The sequence below is a fragment of the Lithobates pipiens genome, unplaced genomic scaffold (assembly GCF_037356315.1).
Source record: "Lithobates pipiens isolate NorthernLeopardFrog02 unplaced genomic scaffold, aLitPip1_a1.2 Scaffold_8, whole genome shotgun sequence".
Taxonomy (NCBI): Eukaryota; Metazoa; Chordata; class Amphibia; order Anura; family Ranidae; genus Lithobates; species Lithobates pipiens.
The window spans coordinates 65,977,432-65,995,069 of record NW_027507903.1 but is presented as its reverse complement, the minus strand read 5'-3'; the positions used below and the strand labels follow the sequence as shown (position 1 = coordinate 65,995,069).

At 43.2% G+C, this 17,638-nt stretch overlaps 1 protein-coding gene across 1 annotated transcript in view; it reads right to left on the bottom strand.

The window, feature by feature from the left end:
* Positions 1 to 15,941, bottom strand: part of FBN1 (fibrillin 1) — a 353,319-nt gene extending 337,378 nt beyond the window's left edge. Inside the window, exon 1 of the mRNA XM_077471569.1 lies at positions 15,317 to 15,941. Coding sequence (XP_077327695.1) covers positions 15,317 to 15,492 — 176 coding nt within the window. The 5' untranslated portion in view covers positions 15,493 to 15,941. The remainder of the gene's footprint in view (positions 1 to 15,316) is intronic.
* Between the last annotated feature and the right edge of the window lie 1,697 nt (positions 15,942 to 17,638).

Sequence of the window (17,638 nt, the reverse complement as noted above, 5' to 3'; positions counted from 1 at the left end):
CCTTCTGTCCTGGTGAAAAAAAATAGGGTTTCCCTTCACTTTTCCAACTGGACGCAAGTCTTTCAGGGTGAACCTCCTAGAGGCATCACAGACAGCAATAAAACAAAAAAACAGAGGTTCTATCACTTCTACATTTTATCCAAAACTAAAAAAATAGTTTTGGCTTTACATTCACGTCACAATTTTAGAAATGTTGCTTGTTGCCATGGGGCTGTACAAATAATGCAGAACTGGGGTTGATTTGCTAAAACTGGAGTGCAAAATTTGGTGCAGCTGTGAATGGTAGCCAATCAGCTTTTAAATTCAGCTTGTTCAATTAAGCTTTGAGAAAATAACTGGAAGCTGATTGGTTTCTATGTAGAGGTGCTCCAGATTTTGCACACTCCAGTTTTAGTAAATCAACCCCTCTGTGTGTACAGGACCTTAGCCAGCTGTTGGAGAATGGCCATTATGGTATTAAGCAAAATTACATTTCCAAAGAGCACAATGGACCTGTTGCAAGCTTATAGAGCAGCCTTTCTCACCCATTTAACACAGGGGAACACTTGAAATAACTTTCTGGTATCAGAAAATGCCTACTAAAAATGGCTAAAGCTACAACTCATGATATATTAGTGTGATGGTCAGTAGTTAAAATGTTCCTTTAACTTGTAGTTATTGGAAATAATTACCCCCTTACAGATAGCTAAAAACATAAATGGTGTCAGTGGTAACTTATCTTAAAGACAGAAATCGCTCATTGCTTAAGGAACCCCTAGAAACCTCTAGTTGAGAAACCCTGCTGTACAAACTTATAAGTTAAAGAGGAGTTCCACCCCATCAAAAATATAAAAGGCAACAGCTACAAATACTGTAGCTACTGATATTTAATATAAGGACATAAGGACATTTAATATAAGGACACTTACCCGTCCATTGATCCCACAATGTCGGCACCCCAGCCGAATTTCCAATCGGCTCTCGGGTGCTGCTGCTGCCATTCGTGGTAAGGGAAACCGGCAGTGAAGCCTTTTGGTTTCACAACCGGTTCCCTACTGCGCATGCGCAAATTGCACTTCACTTTCAAACTGGCCTGGCGGCAGAGGAAAGAGGAGGTGGGCCAAGGTTTGCCACAGCGCAGTTTCTTGGAAGTGGGTGACGGTACCTTTCAAAAAAAAGGTACCCACCCCCCCTTCCCCCCAAAAGGTGCTTCTTCCTCTCATACTCCGGCCCTGCTGTACAGGGACTGCAAGAGGCTGCAAGAGGCTGATACTAGATCACATTGAAACACTGCATGAATTTAAAAAAATATATTTAATGATTTATTAATAAATACAAAGCTACAAATAAATGAAATCTATCTACTTACACACAGGCTTTCTATTTCTAAGGGCTAAAAGGCTTTAGATAGATTAAATTTGACCGGTCCCTGCTAAACTATCTATTGGCTATTCCCAATAGAGAGGACTCAACTTACAATATCTCACAAAAGTGAGTACACCCCTCACATTTTTGTGAATATTTTATTATATCTTTTCATCTGACAACACTGAAGAAATGACACTTTGCTACAATGTAAAGTAGTGAGTGTACAGCTTGTATAACAGTGTAAATTTGCTGTCCCCCTCAAAATAACTCAACACACAGCCATTAATGTCTAACCTGCTGGCAAGAAAAGTGAGTAAACCCCTAAGTGAAAATGTCCAAATTGGGCACAGTTAGCCATTTTCCCTCCCCGATGTCATGTGTTTCGTTAGTGTTACAGGGTCTCAGGTGTGAATGCGGAGAAGGTGTGTTAAATGTGGTGTTATTGCTCTCACTCTCTCATACTGGCCACTGTAAGTTCAATATGGCACCTCATGGCAAAGAACTCTCTGAGTTGCTCTACATAAAGATGGCCTAGGCCAGGGATCTCCAAACAATGGCTCTCCAGCTGTTGCGGAACTACACGTCCCATGAGGCCTTGTAAAACTCTTACATTCACATATGTGACTAAGCAAGATGGGAGTTGTTGTTCCTGAACAACTGGAGGGCCATAGTTTGGAGACCCCTGGCCTAGGCTATAAGAAGATTGCCAAGACCCTGAAACTGAGCTGTAGCACAGTGGCCAAGACCATACAGCAGTTTAACAGGACAGGTTCCCCTCAGAACAGGCCTCACCACGGTCGACCAAAAAAGTCGAGTACACGTGCTCAGCGTCATATCCAGAAGTTGTTTTTGGGAAATAGATGTATGAGTGCTGCCAGCATTGCTGCAGAGGTTGAAGTTGTGGGGGGTCAGCCTGTCAGTGCTCAGACCAAACACCGCAAAATGCATCAAATTGGTCTGCACAGCTGTCGTCCCAGAAGGAAGCCTCTTCTAAAAATGATGCACAAGACAGCCCGCAAACAGTTTGCTGAAGACTAAGACAAGCAGACTAAGGACATGGATTACTGAAACCATGTTCAGATGGTTTCAAGCATGTGTGGCGGCAACCAGGTGAGGAGTACAAAGACAAGTGTGTCTTGCCTGCAGTCAAGCATGGTGGTGGGAGTGTCATGGTCTGGGGCTGCATGAATGCTGCCGGCACTGGGGAGCCACATGTACTGTGACATACTGAAGCAGAGCAAAATCCCCTGCCTTCAGAGACTGGGCTGCAGGGCAGTATTCCAACATGATAACGACCCCAAGCACACCTCAAAAACGACAACTGCCTTGCTAAAGAAGCTGAGGGTAAAGGGGATGGACTGGCCGAGCATGTCTCCAGACCTAAACCCTGTTGAGCATCTGTGGGGCATCCTCAAATGGAAGGTGGAGGAGTGCAAGGTCTCTAACATCCACCAGCTCCGTGATGACATCATGGAGGAGTGTTGGAGGACTCCAGTGGCAACCTGTGAACTCCATGCCCAAGAGGGTCAAGGCAGCACTGGAAAATAATGATGGCCACACAAAATATTGACACTTTGGGCTCAATTTGGACATTTTTACTTAGGGGTGTACTCACATTTTTTGCCAGCGGTTTAGACATTAATGGTTGTGTGTTGAGTTATTTTGCAGGGACAGCAAATGTACACTGTTATACAAGCTGTACACTCACTACTTTACATTGTAGCAAATTGTCATTTGTTCAGTGTTGTCACACGAAAAGGTACAATAAAATATTTACAAAAATGTGAGGGGTGTACTCACTTTTGTGAGATACTGTAGTGACGAATTCTTGCTGTCAGAATACAATGACACAGGAGCAAGGATTTCTTCATCCACTTCGAATGTGTGGATGGGGGAATCTGTTGGGGTTTTTTTTTAATCAGCCAGGCTCTTAACTTAAGGGCCAGTTTACTGTCCTTCAAACTTTAGGGGGCCAGATTGTGGCCAGTGGGAGAAGAAAATGTCCTGGCATCAGTGGGAGTGAACAATGCCCTGCCTAATTTATATTACGGGTAGTAAGAGCCCTGTCATTGGTGTCAGTGGGAGAAATAGTGCCCCATCGTTGGTGTCATTGGAAAATAAATGTGTCCCATCACTGGTGTCATTGGAAATAATAGTGCCTCATCATTGGTGTCACTGGAAATAATAGTGCCCCATCATTGGTGTCATTGGAAATAACAGTGCCCCATCATTGATATCAGTGGCAGGAATACTGCCCCATCATTGGTGTCAGGAGAGGAATAGGGCCCCATCATTGGTGTCAGTGGGAGGAATAGACAAACAAGATATTTGGGGGGCACACCCAAAAAAAATGCATAAAGATGGTGCTGCCATAAGAGACCATACAACAGAACAAAAATATTACAGCGCACACATGCAAAACTAACATTTACCTCCAGCAAGGCTTTTTAAAAACACCTAGACATTTTCAAAAAACATTATCAAAAAAATATGGGGATTTGGTCACACCATATTTCTATATGGTGCTTAAGCCCACTTACTGTGACAAAGTACCCCATGATTAGTGAGTCCTACACTATCCATAGATTAGGAGATCCTGCTTCTCTGAACCATGGGAGCAATACACTGCTCTATATGGGAGAACATGAGGTCTCCACCATGACACAGGTGGTCACTAATGAGAGGTACTTACTGAGGGAGTGGGGTGCTCCACCCAAAAGGATTTGGTCAGAATCCATACAATAGACAAACAAGATTTTTGATAATGATTTTTGAAAATGTCTAGGTGTGTTTAAAAAGCCTTACTGGAGGTAAATGTTAGTTTTGCATGTGTGCGCTGTAATATTTTTGTTCTGTTGTATGGTCTTATGGCAGCACCATCTTTATGCATTTTTTAGGGTGTGCCCCCCCCCCAAATATCTTGTTTGTCTATTGTATGGATTCTGACCAAATCCTTTTGGGTGGAGCACCCCACTCCCTCAGTAAGTACCTCTCATTAGTGACCACCTGTGTCATGGTGGAAGAGTATAGAGGAGTATAGCTCCCATGGTTCAGAGAAGCAGGATCTCCCAATCTATGGATAGTGTAGGACCCACTAATCATGGGGTACTTTGTCACAGTAAGTGGGTTTAAGCACCATATAGCAATATGGTGTGACCAAATCCCCATATTTTTTTGATAATGTTTTTTGAAAATGTCTAGGTGTTTTTAAAAAGCCTTGCTGGATGTAAATGCTAGTTTTGCATGTGTGCGCTGTAATATTTTTGTTCAGTGGGAGGAATAGGGCCCCATCATTGGTATTAATGAGCGGAATAGAGCCCCATTATTGGTGTCAGTGGGAGGATTAGTGCCCCATCATTGGTAGGAATGGGAAAATAATGCCCCATCATTGGTAGCAATGGGAGAATAGTACTCCATCATTGGTATCAGTGGCAGGAATAGTGCCCCATCATTAGTAGGAATGGGAGAAAAGTGCCCCATCGTTGGTCTCATAAAACTTGTACCCCATTGTCAGTGTCAGTGGCAAGAGCTATGCCCCACTGTTGCTGACAGTGGGGGGTATATAGCCCCAAGGGCCAAGTAAAAGCAAGCCAAGGGCCACAGTTTGGAGACCACTGCTCTAGAGGAACCCTAGTTGAGAAACCCTGATCTAAAGTTTATGGTGTCTTTGCTCACATGAATCCTTAAATGCACAGTCCACTTTTCTGACCATTTTTCATGTTACACCCATATTTAGACTGTATAACGAAACATGATCACAGTCTGGAGCACCCCACCCCCAAACTGCCCTTTTCCCTCTTCTTGAACCTGGAGTTCCTCTCACTGCAGACTCCTGAAAAAAAATGTAAATTGGCGGAGTGGTGCATGTCTCAGTTTGCACGCCACATCATTAATTTACAGAGATCCGTGGCAGAGGGGAAACGTCAGTCTTAATATAGCATGAGTGTGTTGGTGTTATTGCACTTGTAGTCTATTGATACTTATTCCAGCCCCGAAACTAAAGGTCCATACCTTGGAACTAACTAGGGGCTTGGGGAATAGACTGCAGGCTTCAATAAAAAAAAAAAATGCACATCTTTTGATCAATGTGGATGCATTTATTATTATTTATTGCTTTGGGCAGAAAAGTGGAAGGCCTTTTCAAAAGATGACTGTAAAGGTGACAATGAGATTTGTTAGTGCTGTTAGCTGTTCATTCTTTCTTGGTGCAGTTAAGTTTTGGCTTTGGAATCAATGTTACTCATTTGATTTCTCCATTAATAGAGACGTACGGGATTCCTGAAAATTTTTTATATATATATATATATATATATATATATATATATATATATATATATATATATATATATATATATATTAACTTAGGTGGATGCAGCATCGGTCCGATGCTGCATCTGTCCCCGCCGGCTCCAGACTGAGAAGTGAGCGATCAAACAGCATTGAACGCTCAGCTCTCAGCCCTAAGGCTGCAGAGAGCCATGACTGTCAGTCACTGGCTCTCTGCTCCACCCATCCAGCGCTCACTGGAGGGCTGGGCTGTGCAGAGGGTAGAAGCAGCTGGCTCAAGTTCTCAAAGGCTGAGCCAGTTGCTGGTCCAGACTTCTGAGTGGATCCTGACTGTAAAGTCAGGGATCTTTCCCAAGCCTGGACCGGCTCTGTGACATCAGCCAACAATGTTATACAGGTGGCTGAGCTTCACCAACTACCCACCCATCATGCAGCCACTTGGGGTTGTGCACATCCTGCAGCCTCAAATCTTTTTGTCACAGCAAAATATTACCCACTGTTGCATACAAGTGAATAAAGCTGAATCACAACTGCAAGCCAAACACTTGGCTTGTGGTTGCAGTATGGTATTTTGCATTTAAAATCCCTACTCCGCTGTAAAAAAATACCATGGGCATTTGGAAGGTGGCAGTGATACCTCTGTAATGCCTGCCAACTGTTGCTCTACCGCTCTCTGAAAAGTGATCCACCGCAGATCAGTTTTCAGAGGGGCGGCAAGAGCTGCTGCCCATGTGAACGAGCTCCTGAGCACTACTAAATACATATGTGCCCTTCTGGACTTTTTTGGACTAAAGTCTTTTAAAATGATTTCACTGATGTAGTCACTGGAAATACTGAGATGTGGTACCTAGAGACACGCTCTTCCTAGCTACTCCTTATTTATTAAATTACGAGGAACCAGGATTGCTGATATAACATAGAAAGTGTCTCTGTACATGAAATATAAAAGGCCCCTTTCACATGGGTGCCGTCCTGTTTGCTCAGCGGGGGATCTGTGAAATAAATTGGGAATCCTTGTTAAACTGGAGCAGAACGGGACAGATGTCACGTTTATTCAAGGTCAAACACAATGGAAAAGGATGCAATTTTTTTCTTTTTCTTTTTTTTTTCCCAGGCCTGGATAGACTCGGAGGTAAATAGATGTAAAAGGACACACGTCTGTTTGCAGCCGCCTGTCCATAGACTTGCATGGAGCTTCGATCAGGTCCGCCTGTAAAACTGGAAAACCTGATTGGATCGCTCGTGTAAAGGGGGGCAAAAGCATTAGTAAACTGGTATGATAGATTGTTCAATATTTACTAAACTAATAGAAGTGGCTTCATAGAAAATAGTTTTTTAATAGACAGACCTCAATATCTTTACCAGAAGAACCACAGCCCTGCAGAATAAAACCTGCCCTGAGTGTCCCACAAGACCATAGAAATGAGCAAGAACATAGTCCACCCATGATGTCAGGGTCCTCTCCACCCTTCTCTGCAGGCCACATAATTCAGCACATAAATCACAGAGTTTGTATAAGATAGGAACCACCCCAGTGATTAAAGGCTGCAAATCTTAACATTTGCATCTGTTTAAAAGCTCCTAAGTAGCTCTCATCTGGAAAATGACAATGATCTTGTCTGGAGCTGGCACGCTAAGTAATGGCAAGCTTACAAGACTATGCCTGGTGGCATCACTTCATGAGCACAGCTAAATCACACAATGATCTTTTCCAATCACCGGGGCCGGACATATCTCAGGAGACGGGGAGCCAATGCTCCTTAAAGCGGAACTTCATCCAAATGGGGAAGTTCCGCTTCTGGCTGTGACTCCTTGTACCCACTACGCATGCGTGAGCCGTGCTGCGCTTTTTGAATGGTCCCATAGCTTTGTGGGACTTGTGATGTGTCCCAGAAGGTTGCAGGCAAAGAGAGGGAGGCAAAACTAGGTACATGTCCCCCCCCCCCCATACATTATTTTTTTTGGGGGGTGGGGGGACAGGTACCTAGTTTTGATAGGTACCAATCCCACATCAGCACAAATTTGGCCTCCCTCTCTTTGCCTGCAACCTTCTGTGACACATCACGGGTCCCACAAAGCTGCGGGACCATTCAAAAAGTGCAGCACGACTCACGCACATAAAAAAAAAATTGGAGGCCCCTCACCTTCACATGTAGGCATATACTAACATAAATGCAGGCATCAGGGGTGCCTACATGTGAAATTGCCGATTGCAATACACATTGCAGCAGCACTTTGCGGGAGCAGTTTTAACCATTTTTTGGTCACTAGTGGGGGTTAAAAGCACCACACTATTGGCCGAATAGCGCTGCTAAAATGACGGTAAAGCGCCGCTAAAAATAGCAACTCTTTACCGTCGACACCCCCAATGCCCATGTGTGAAAGTAGCCTTAAGGTTGGGCATATTAGGTATCTATTTACTCAGCCCAACCTCGACTTTTATATTTTACCAAAAATGTGGGTAATTTTTCTGCGTTTGTTTGCCCTAAAATTCATTTTAGCGTGTTTTTCACTAAAATGTTTGCGTTCCATAGACCTTTGTAGTAATATCGCATGACGTAAAAAATGTTGTGTCCGCTTTCAGAAAATATATCATTTTTTGCGGGTTTTACATCATCTTGAGGGTTAAACTGTTTTTTTCAACATGTGTGCAGAAAAATGGCTCTGGCAGTGAAAAGGTTATAGCTGAACTCCAGAGGAATGGAAATAATCCCCCTTGCACTGCAAGGGTTAAGTGCTCATTTGATTCTAAGGGCTGCAAAAATCAGTTTTAATAACCTGATCCTCTGTTCCCATAAGCTCCCTCTAGAATATAGGACCTCTAGAATATAGGATCTGTGCAAACCCTTCTCACCTATAGGCCATTGGTCGTAGGTCCTCTACTTTCATCAAGTACAATGCAGAGCCCATAGCCCTGCACTGGATGTGAGGACACTGTGGGATCGTAAAGTTAATCAAGAACCAGCAGAAATCCACTACGTGTATATCCAGCTTAAATGACGCTGCCATGGCCATCCCATACAGGCAACAGATTTACTAGCAAAGAAAATTCTAATTTTTGCAGGAAGGGGTCATTTCAAAGTATCATTAGAGATCAATGAATAATTTCCTTTGGGTCCCGGGTAAGGAAACGCAGGGGAAAAGGATTCTTTGAAAAATTGTTTAGTCTGGCTGCTTTCAGAAAAGTACAACCAGTTCGTATATCAAAACTTTATTTTTCTATCAGTTCTATATAGGTTGATGAAGAGTTAAGCTTGACATGCATGTAAAGATTTCTCTTGTTCAACTCTCAACGGGCTGAAGGAGAGAGATCCACTCATTTCCCCATCCTTGCTAAATAGTGTGGATGGATGAATCTCCCACTTTGGCTATTTCATTCTGACAGCCAGCATCCACAGCTGCCAGAATACCCCGAAAAATGACTGCAGCTGATTGGCTAGAGTCACTGTTTAGACGTTTTATTTCCACCTGGCTCCTTCAATTTTCTCAAGCCGGGTGGCATATGCAGGATCACCCATGACTTGAGTTTGGGAATCAGCTACAATTCAAGCTGTGTATGGCCAGCTTTCAAACTCTTTCCATGTTTCCATTGTGATATGTCCCCGCTAGTGATACTGCAATGGACAGGACTTCCCAGTGCAGTCCCAACACTCCTGGTAATAAAGAGCCCCAACACTTTGGCTTTTGCCTTAAACTGGCCATACAATTTAAAATCTGGATAAGACTGTCTAATTAGAGGACAGACCTAAATAGTCCAGTAGCCCCCATTCACACCTGAGCATTTTGCATGACAACTCTGAACATCAGGAATCCCATTATTTTCTGTTTTGGATGGCCACATCTCTATGTCACTTGAAGATTGAAGTGTGAAGAAGGAACATGAGCTTTTTTGGAGCTGTGTCACACATTGTTGGCTTCATAGAGTTTAATGGAAGCATCGGTAAAAGCTGGACACAAGCGTTTTTGCATGTCTTTTCACCTAAACAACTATTTTTCTCTGCTCTCTTCTCCGAATACAAAAATGCCTGAACTTACATACACTATGTTGCTAAAAGTATTGGGACGCCTGCATTTATACACACATGAACTTTAATGGCATCCCAGTCTTAGTCCGTAGGGTTCAATATTGAGTTGGCCCACCCTTTGCAGCTACAACACCTTCAACTCTTCTGGGAAGGGTGTTCACAAGGTTTAGGAGTGTATTTAACCATTTTTCCTGAAGCGCATTACTGAGGTCCAGGGCTGGACTGGGACAGAAATGTGGCCCTGGACTTCATCCAGACCCGCCCACTTACATTTTGCGTGTCCCATCAGCACTCCCTTACATCAGAGTGTCCCATCACCTTCCCCTTTACAACAGAGTGTCCCATGAGCAGCCCCCTTACATCAGAGTGTCCCATGAGCAGCCCCCTTACATCAGAGTGTCCCATCACCAGCCCTCTTACATCAGAGTGTCCCATCACCAGCCCTCTTACATCAGAGTGTCCCATCACCAGCCCCCTTACATCAGAGTGTCCCATCACCAGCCCCCTTACATCAGAGTGTCCCATGAGCAGCCCCCTTACTTCAGAGTGTCCCATGAGCAGCCCCCTTACATCAGAGTGTCCCATCAGCACCCCCTTACATCAGAGTGTCCCATCACCAGCCCCCATACAACAGAGTGTCCCATCAGCACCCCCTTACATCAGAGTGTCCCATCAGCACCCCCTTACATCAGAGTGTCCCATCAGCACCCCCTTACATCAGAGTGTCCCATCAGCGCCCCCTTACATCAGAGTGTCCCATCAGCGCCCCCTTACATCAGAGTGTCCCATTAGCACCCCCTTACATCAGAGTGTCCCATCAGCACCCCCTTACATCAGAGTGTCCCATCAGCAGCCCCCTTACATCAGAGTGTCCCATCAGCAGCCCCCTTACATCAGAGTGTCCCATCAGCAGCCCCCTTACATCAGAGTGTCCCATCAGCAGCCCCCTTACATCAGAGTGTCCCATCAGCAGCCCCCTTACATCAGAGTGTCCCATCAGCAGCCCCCTTACATCAGAGTGTCGCATCAGCAGCCCCCTTACATCAGAGTGCCCCATCACCAGCCCCCCTTACATCAGAGTTGCCCACTGAGCCATCGGCCCACCGGGAAACTCCCTGTAGTCCCGATGGCCAGTACATGCCTGCTGAGGTCAGGCACTGATGTTAGACGAAAAGGCCTTGCTTGCAGACTCCGCTCTAATTCATCACAAAGGTGTACTATCGGGGGTGAGGTCAGGGCTCTGTGTAGGCCAGTCAAGTTCCTCCACCCCAAACTCACTTACTATATTGCCAAAGGTATTGGGCCATCCCTCCAAATCATTAAGTTGGGCGGTTGTTTTTCAAGGATTGGGCTTGGCCCTTAGTTCCAGTGAAGGGAACTCTTAAAGCGTCAGCATACCAAGACATTTTTGGCAATTTCATGCTCCCAACATTGTAGGAACAGTTTGGGGATGGCCACTCCCTGTTCCAACATGACTGCACACCAGTGCACAAAGCAAGGTCCATAAAGACAAGGATGAGCAAGTTTGAGTCCTGACTCCTGACCTCAACCCGATAGAACACAATTGGGATGAATTCGAGCGAGGACTGCAAACCAGGCCTTCTCAATCAATCAAGCTTTCAAACCACAGTTAAAATGGCCATCTGAGGTGTAAATAGAGTCTTTAATGTGTATTAAATCAGGCCCCCACTCTACATAATTGATGTTAGAGCTGAACAGATTGCATAGTATATGGTCACATTTACTTGCTTTCTAGCTGACAATGATCACTAGTGATTCTCCCCAATGTGGACACAGATGATAATAAAAAAAAACTTTAAAGGAAAGTTTTAGGGTTTAAGTTTTTTCCTTAAAAAAAATAAATAAATAAGTTGTGACTAAAGATACACTTTAAAATTGTATCAAATCAAGCAGGTTCTTGCACTACGTAGCTGATGGCAGATCTGAAGGATCAGTGTATGATCACCTTTATGTTCTTTCTAGGTGATGAAGGTCACCAGTATGAGGGATAAGTCTCCCCAATAGGGGCAGAGACAGCAATAAAAACTTGTCAGAGAGTTTATCCCCTCTCCATTATATCCACACGTTTTGGATACCAAGGGGTAGAGAGGCAGGATCTTCCAGCAGCGACATAGGCACCAAAATAAACTTGACAGAGGGTCCAATCTATCTCCACTCCATCCAAAACGGGAAAAGAAAATGCACCTAGAGGTAGCGGGGTAAGTCATCCTAATGGGGACATAGGCACCAATAAAACCTTGACACAAAGACTAATGTCTATCAATAACTGAAATAACTTTAAATCATTTTGCTTAGAAGTACAGGGGCAGGTCTTCCCATCAAGGACATAGCTTGACATGGGGTCTAATCCTTCCCCCGTCTAGTAAAAAAAAAGGTATTCCCTAGAGATTAAGGGTGGCATGTCTCCCCAATGGGCACATAGGAACTAAGAAGGAGTTTTACCTATTAAACTGAAATTAAACATTTTAAATTTGTATCAAATAAGGCAGAGTCTTGCCCTACATAATGGATGGTAGACCAAAACGAGATTGTACAGTCAGGCTGTAGAGTGTATAATCACCTCTTGCTAGGTGATGAGGGTCACCAGTACTAATAGAGGGACATGTCTCCCCAATATGAACACAGACACCAATAAAAATTTGTCAGAGGGTTTATTCTTTTTCCATTTTGACCAATGTTTTTCCTAGAGGTAGAAGGGCAGGCCTTTCCGATGGGGACATAGGCAGAACAAAACTTGACAGAGGGTCTAATTCGTCCCCATTCCACCCAAAACTGGAAAAAAAAACGTTTTGATTGGAGATACGCATTACATTTGCATTAAATCGGGCAGGCCCTTGCACCATGTAGTTGATGGAATATCTGAAGGAGATTGTACAGATTATATACTGTATGGTCACCTTTATTTTCTTTCTAGGTGATGATGATATAAAGAGAGGGACAAATCTCCCCAATGCACCAGCAAAAAAATTCATACAGGGTCTGATCCTTCACCACTCTATTCATAACTGAAAAATAAAATTGCCTAGGGACAGAGGAGTGAGTCTTCTTAGTGGGGACACAGGACAAATAAAGACTTGATGGAGGGTCCAATACTTGTCCACGCTATCATAAACTGAAAAAAAAAATCCCTAGGGATAGAGGAGCGAGTCTTCCCAACAAGGTAATAGGCACCAATTAAAAGTTGATGGAGGGTCTCATCCTTCTGCCATCTATCCAAAACTGAAATACAAAGTGTTGACTAGAGATAGAGGGGTGAGTCTCCCCAATGAGAGATACACTTTAAATTTGTATAAAATCAGGAAAGCTCTTGTAATATGTAATGGGTGGTAGACCAAATAGAGATTGGTTGATAGGGTTGTATAGTTTATGATCACCTGTACTTTCTTTCTAGGTAACGATGGTCAATGACACAAATAGAAGGGTGAATCTCCCCAGTAGGAATACAGGGACCAATAAAACAGTATAAATAGAAGGGTGAATCTCCCCAGTAGGAATACAGGGACCAATAAAGCAGTACAAATAGAAGGAAGAATCTCCCCAGTGGGAATACAGGCACCAATAAAAACTCAATTGTCTTTGTAGCCACATACTGTAAAAAAAAAAAGCGTTTTGACTAGCGATAGAGGGGTAAGTCTCCCCAATGGGGACACAGGCACCAATAAAAACTTTATAAAGAGACGGTAGACCAAAATCAGATTGTATGATCAGGTTGTATAGCATATAATCACCTTCAAAGCTCTTCATAAGTGATAATGGTCACCAGTACTAATATAGGGGAGTGTCTCTCCAATAAGGACACAGGCAGCAATAACAACTTGTCAGAGGGTCAAATCCTTCTCCATTCTGACCAAAAGATTTGTCTGAAGGTAAAGGGACAGACAGGTCTTCCCAACAGGGACATAGGCATAAAAAATTAAAAAAAAACTTGACAGAGTGTTAATTCTTCTCTATTCCATCCAAAACTGAAAAATAAAAGTTTTTACTAGAAATATGCTTTAAATTTATATTAAATCAGGCAGGTCCTTGGACCATGTAGTTGATGATGGAAGATCTGAAGGAGATTGAACAGATTATATAGTGTATGATTGCCTTTATTCATAAGTGACAATGGTCAGCTGTATAAAATAGAGAGGGGTGAATCTCCCCAAAGGAGACATAGCCACCAATACAAATTTGACACAGGATCTAATCTTTCTTCACTCTATCCACATCTGAAAAAAAAATTTCTAGGGATAGAGGGGTGAGTTTTATCAATGGGAAGATAGGCACCAGTAAAGATTTGATGAAGGGTCTAATCCTTCGCCACTCCATCAAAAACTGATCAAAATCAAGTTGTCTATGGAGAGAGGGGTGAGCCTTCTCAGTGGGGTCATAGGCACCAATAAAAACTTGATGGAGGGTTTAATTCTTCTCCATTCCATCAAAAACTGAAAAAAAGGAATTTTGCCTAGGGTCAGAGGGGCGAGTTTTCTCAATGGGGATATAGGCTACAAAAAAAAGATTTGATGAAGGGTATAATCCTTCTCCACTCTATCAAAAACTGAAAAAAAAATATATTTTGCCTAGGGATAGAGGGGCGAGTCTTCCCAACAAAGTCATAGGCACCAATAAAACTTGATGGAGGGTCTAATTCTTCCCAAAAAGGTCATAGGCACCAATAAAAGATTCATGGAGGGTCTAGTTATTCTTCACTCCATCAAAAACTGAACAAAAAAATGAATTTTGACTAGGGTCAGAGGGGCAAGTTTTCTTAATGGGGATACAGACACCAATAAAGATTTGATGGAGGGTCTAAACCTTTTCAAAAACTAAAAAAATAAAAAAGAATTTTGCTTAGGGGTAGAGGGGCGAGTCTTCCCAACAAGGTCATAGTGCCAACGCAAACTTGCCATCTAGCCAAAAGTGAAAATAAAAACTTCTGACTAGAGATAGAGGGGCGAGTCTCCGCAATGGGGACCTAGGCACCAAGAAAAACATGATAAAAAGACTACTAATCATTTTGCCTAGAGATACACTTTAAATTTGTATCAAATCAGGAAGATCAGGAAGAGGTTGTATAGTGTGTGTCACCTTCACTTTCTTTCTAGGTAATGATGGTGAATGGTACAAATAGAGAGGGGTGAATCTCCCCAATGGAGACATAAGCACCAATAAAACGGTACAAATAGAGGGGTGAATCTCCCCAATGGGGACATAAGCACCAATAAAACGGTACAAATAGAGGGGTGAATCTCCCCAATGGGGACATAAGCACCAATAAAACGGTACAAATAGAGGGGTGAATCTCCCCAATGGGGACATAGGCACCAATAAAACCTGATAGAGGGTCTAATCCTTCTAGACAATACTGGAAAAAAATCGTTTTGACTAGAGATAGAGGGGCAGGTCTCCCAAATGGGGACATAGGCACCAATAAAGACTTGATAAAGAAACTTGATCTTTTTCCTCTCCATAAAAAAAATAAAATAAATAAAATAAATAAAAAGGTTTTGCCAAGAGATAGTGTGAGCTTCCCAAATAGGGCCATAAGCAGGAATAAAGATGTGACAGAGGGTGTAGAGTTAGTCGTTATCTTATGAAGCTGAGTGATTAGAGGGACACATAGCAGAGAAGAAGTAGTAATGAGGAGTAGTCACCCTTTCAGCACGTCGTGCCCCGCTCCTGCTCCTCCACCTCTCCTCTTGGCTCGGTTGGCTCTGGCTTCCTTCACCGTGTCCGCTGCGGTGGCATCTTTGTCGGCACCTTGACTGGCACTGAAGGACAGGAAGGCTGTAAATCCCACTGCCAACCCCAATACACTGGTCAGCCGCATCCTGCCTGCTTACAGGAGCTCCTTCTCCCCTCTTCTCCTTCTCCCCTCTTCTCCCCTCTTCCTCTGGATCCCCCTTCTTCTTCTTCTTCTCCTGCTGGATCTGCGGGCTTCCAATGGTCCTGCACAGGTCTTGTGAGCCTAGGAGAAGTTCGGGCACACTATCTTCCAGCGACTATCTAGGGGGAAATGGCATTACGCAGGCAGAAGGTCGCTGTGCCCTACCCCCAGAGCGCTCTCTTCCAAGGAGACGGACAGCAGCGCTACTCAGGGTTACCCGACTCAGCGCAAGCCATGCTCCTTCTATGTGGGAGGACGGCTGCTATGTACAATTTATAGAACAAAGTGGCCGTTAGGGACAATCCTCCAGATCCAAAGCTTAGTGGACCAGTGACCCGCCCAGATACATCATACAAGACACAGGCTGGAGCTGCGGCTGCTCCTTCCCAGGATCAGGCTCAGCCCTTCTTGGCTGGAGGAGCGAGTGAGGCTGTCCGGGGGCTGTGTGTGCTCTCCGTCTATGGGGAGCTCTATGGGAGCTCACTACAAGAGACCACCTTACTATGGACTGCAAGAGACCACCTTACTGTGGACTACAAGACACCACCTTACTATGGACTACAAGACACCACCTTACTGTGGACTACAAGAGACCACCTTTCTATACCACAGCTTCCATACTAGAGAGAGTTCACTATAGACTATATAGGACAGGTTACTATATGAGAACATACTATAGAGAGTTTACTATAGAATATAGGAGAACTTACTATAGGACAGGTTATTATAGGAGAGCCAACTATAGACTACAGGAGAACTTAATATAGGACAGGTTACTATAGGAGAGCATACTATAGAGAGTTTACTATAGACTATAGGAGAACTTACTATAGCACAGGTTACTATAGACAACAGGAGAACTTACTATAGGACAGGTTACTATAGGAGAGCATACTATAGACTACAGGAGAACTTACTATAGGGCAGGTTACAATAGGAGAGCTTACTATAAAGAGTTTACTATAGACTATAAGAGAAATTACTATAGCACAGGTTCCTATAGGAAATTCTATTATAGGACAGGTTCCTATAGGATGACTTACTATAGGACAGATTACTGTAGAAGAGCATACAATAGATAGTTTATTATAGACTATAGGAGAACTTACTATAGGACAGGTTACTATAGAAGAGCATGTGATAGAGAGTTTACTATAAACTATAAGAGGACTTACTATAGCACAGGTTCCTATAGGACAGTGATGGCGAACCTTGGCACCCCAGATGTTTTGGAACTACATTTCCCATGATGCTCAACTACACTGTAGAGTGCCTGAGCATCATGGAAAATGTAGTTCCAAAACATCTGGAGTGCCAAGGTTCGCCATCACTGCTATAGGACATTCTACTATAGGGTGGGTAACTATAGGAGGACTTACTATAGGACAGGTTCCTATAGGATAACCTACTACAGGACAGGTTACTATAGAAGAGCATACGATAGAGAGTTTAATATAGACAATAGGATGACTTACTATAGGACAGGTTACTATAGAAGAGCATGCAATAGAGAGTTTACTATAAACTATAACATAACTTACTATAGCACAGGTTCCTATAGGAGATTCTACTACAGGACAGGTTACTATAGGATAAATTACTATAGGGCAGGTTACTATAGAAGAGCATACGATAGTAAGTTTACTACACGACATAATATAGGACAGGTTACTATAGAAGAGCATGCGATAGAGAGTTTACTATAAACTAAAAAAGAACTTACTATAGCAAAAGGTTCCTATAAGAGATTCTACTATAGGACGGGTTACTATAGGAGAACTTACTATAGGACAGGTTACTATAGAAGAGCATACTATAGAGAGTTTATTATAGACTATAGGAGAGCACACTATAGAGAGACTATTATAGAGAGTCTGCTATAGATTATAGGAGAACTTACTATAGAAAATCTACTATGGATATAGGAGAGCTTACTATAGAAAGTCTACTATAGACTATAGGCGAGCTTACTATAGGACAGGTTACTAAAGGAGGGCTTACGTTAGGACAGAAAACTATAGGGGAACATACTATAGAGAGTCTACTATAGACTATAGGAGAGCTTACTATAGGACAGGTTACAATAGGA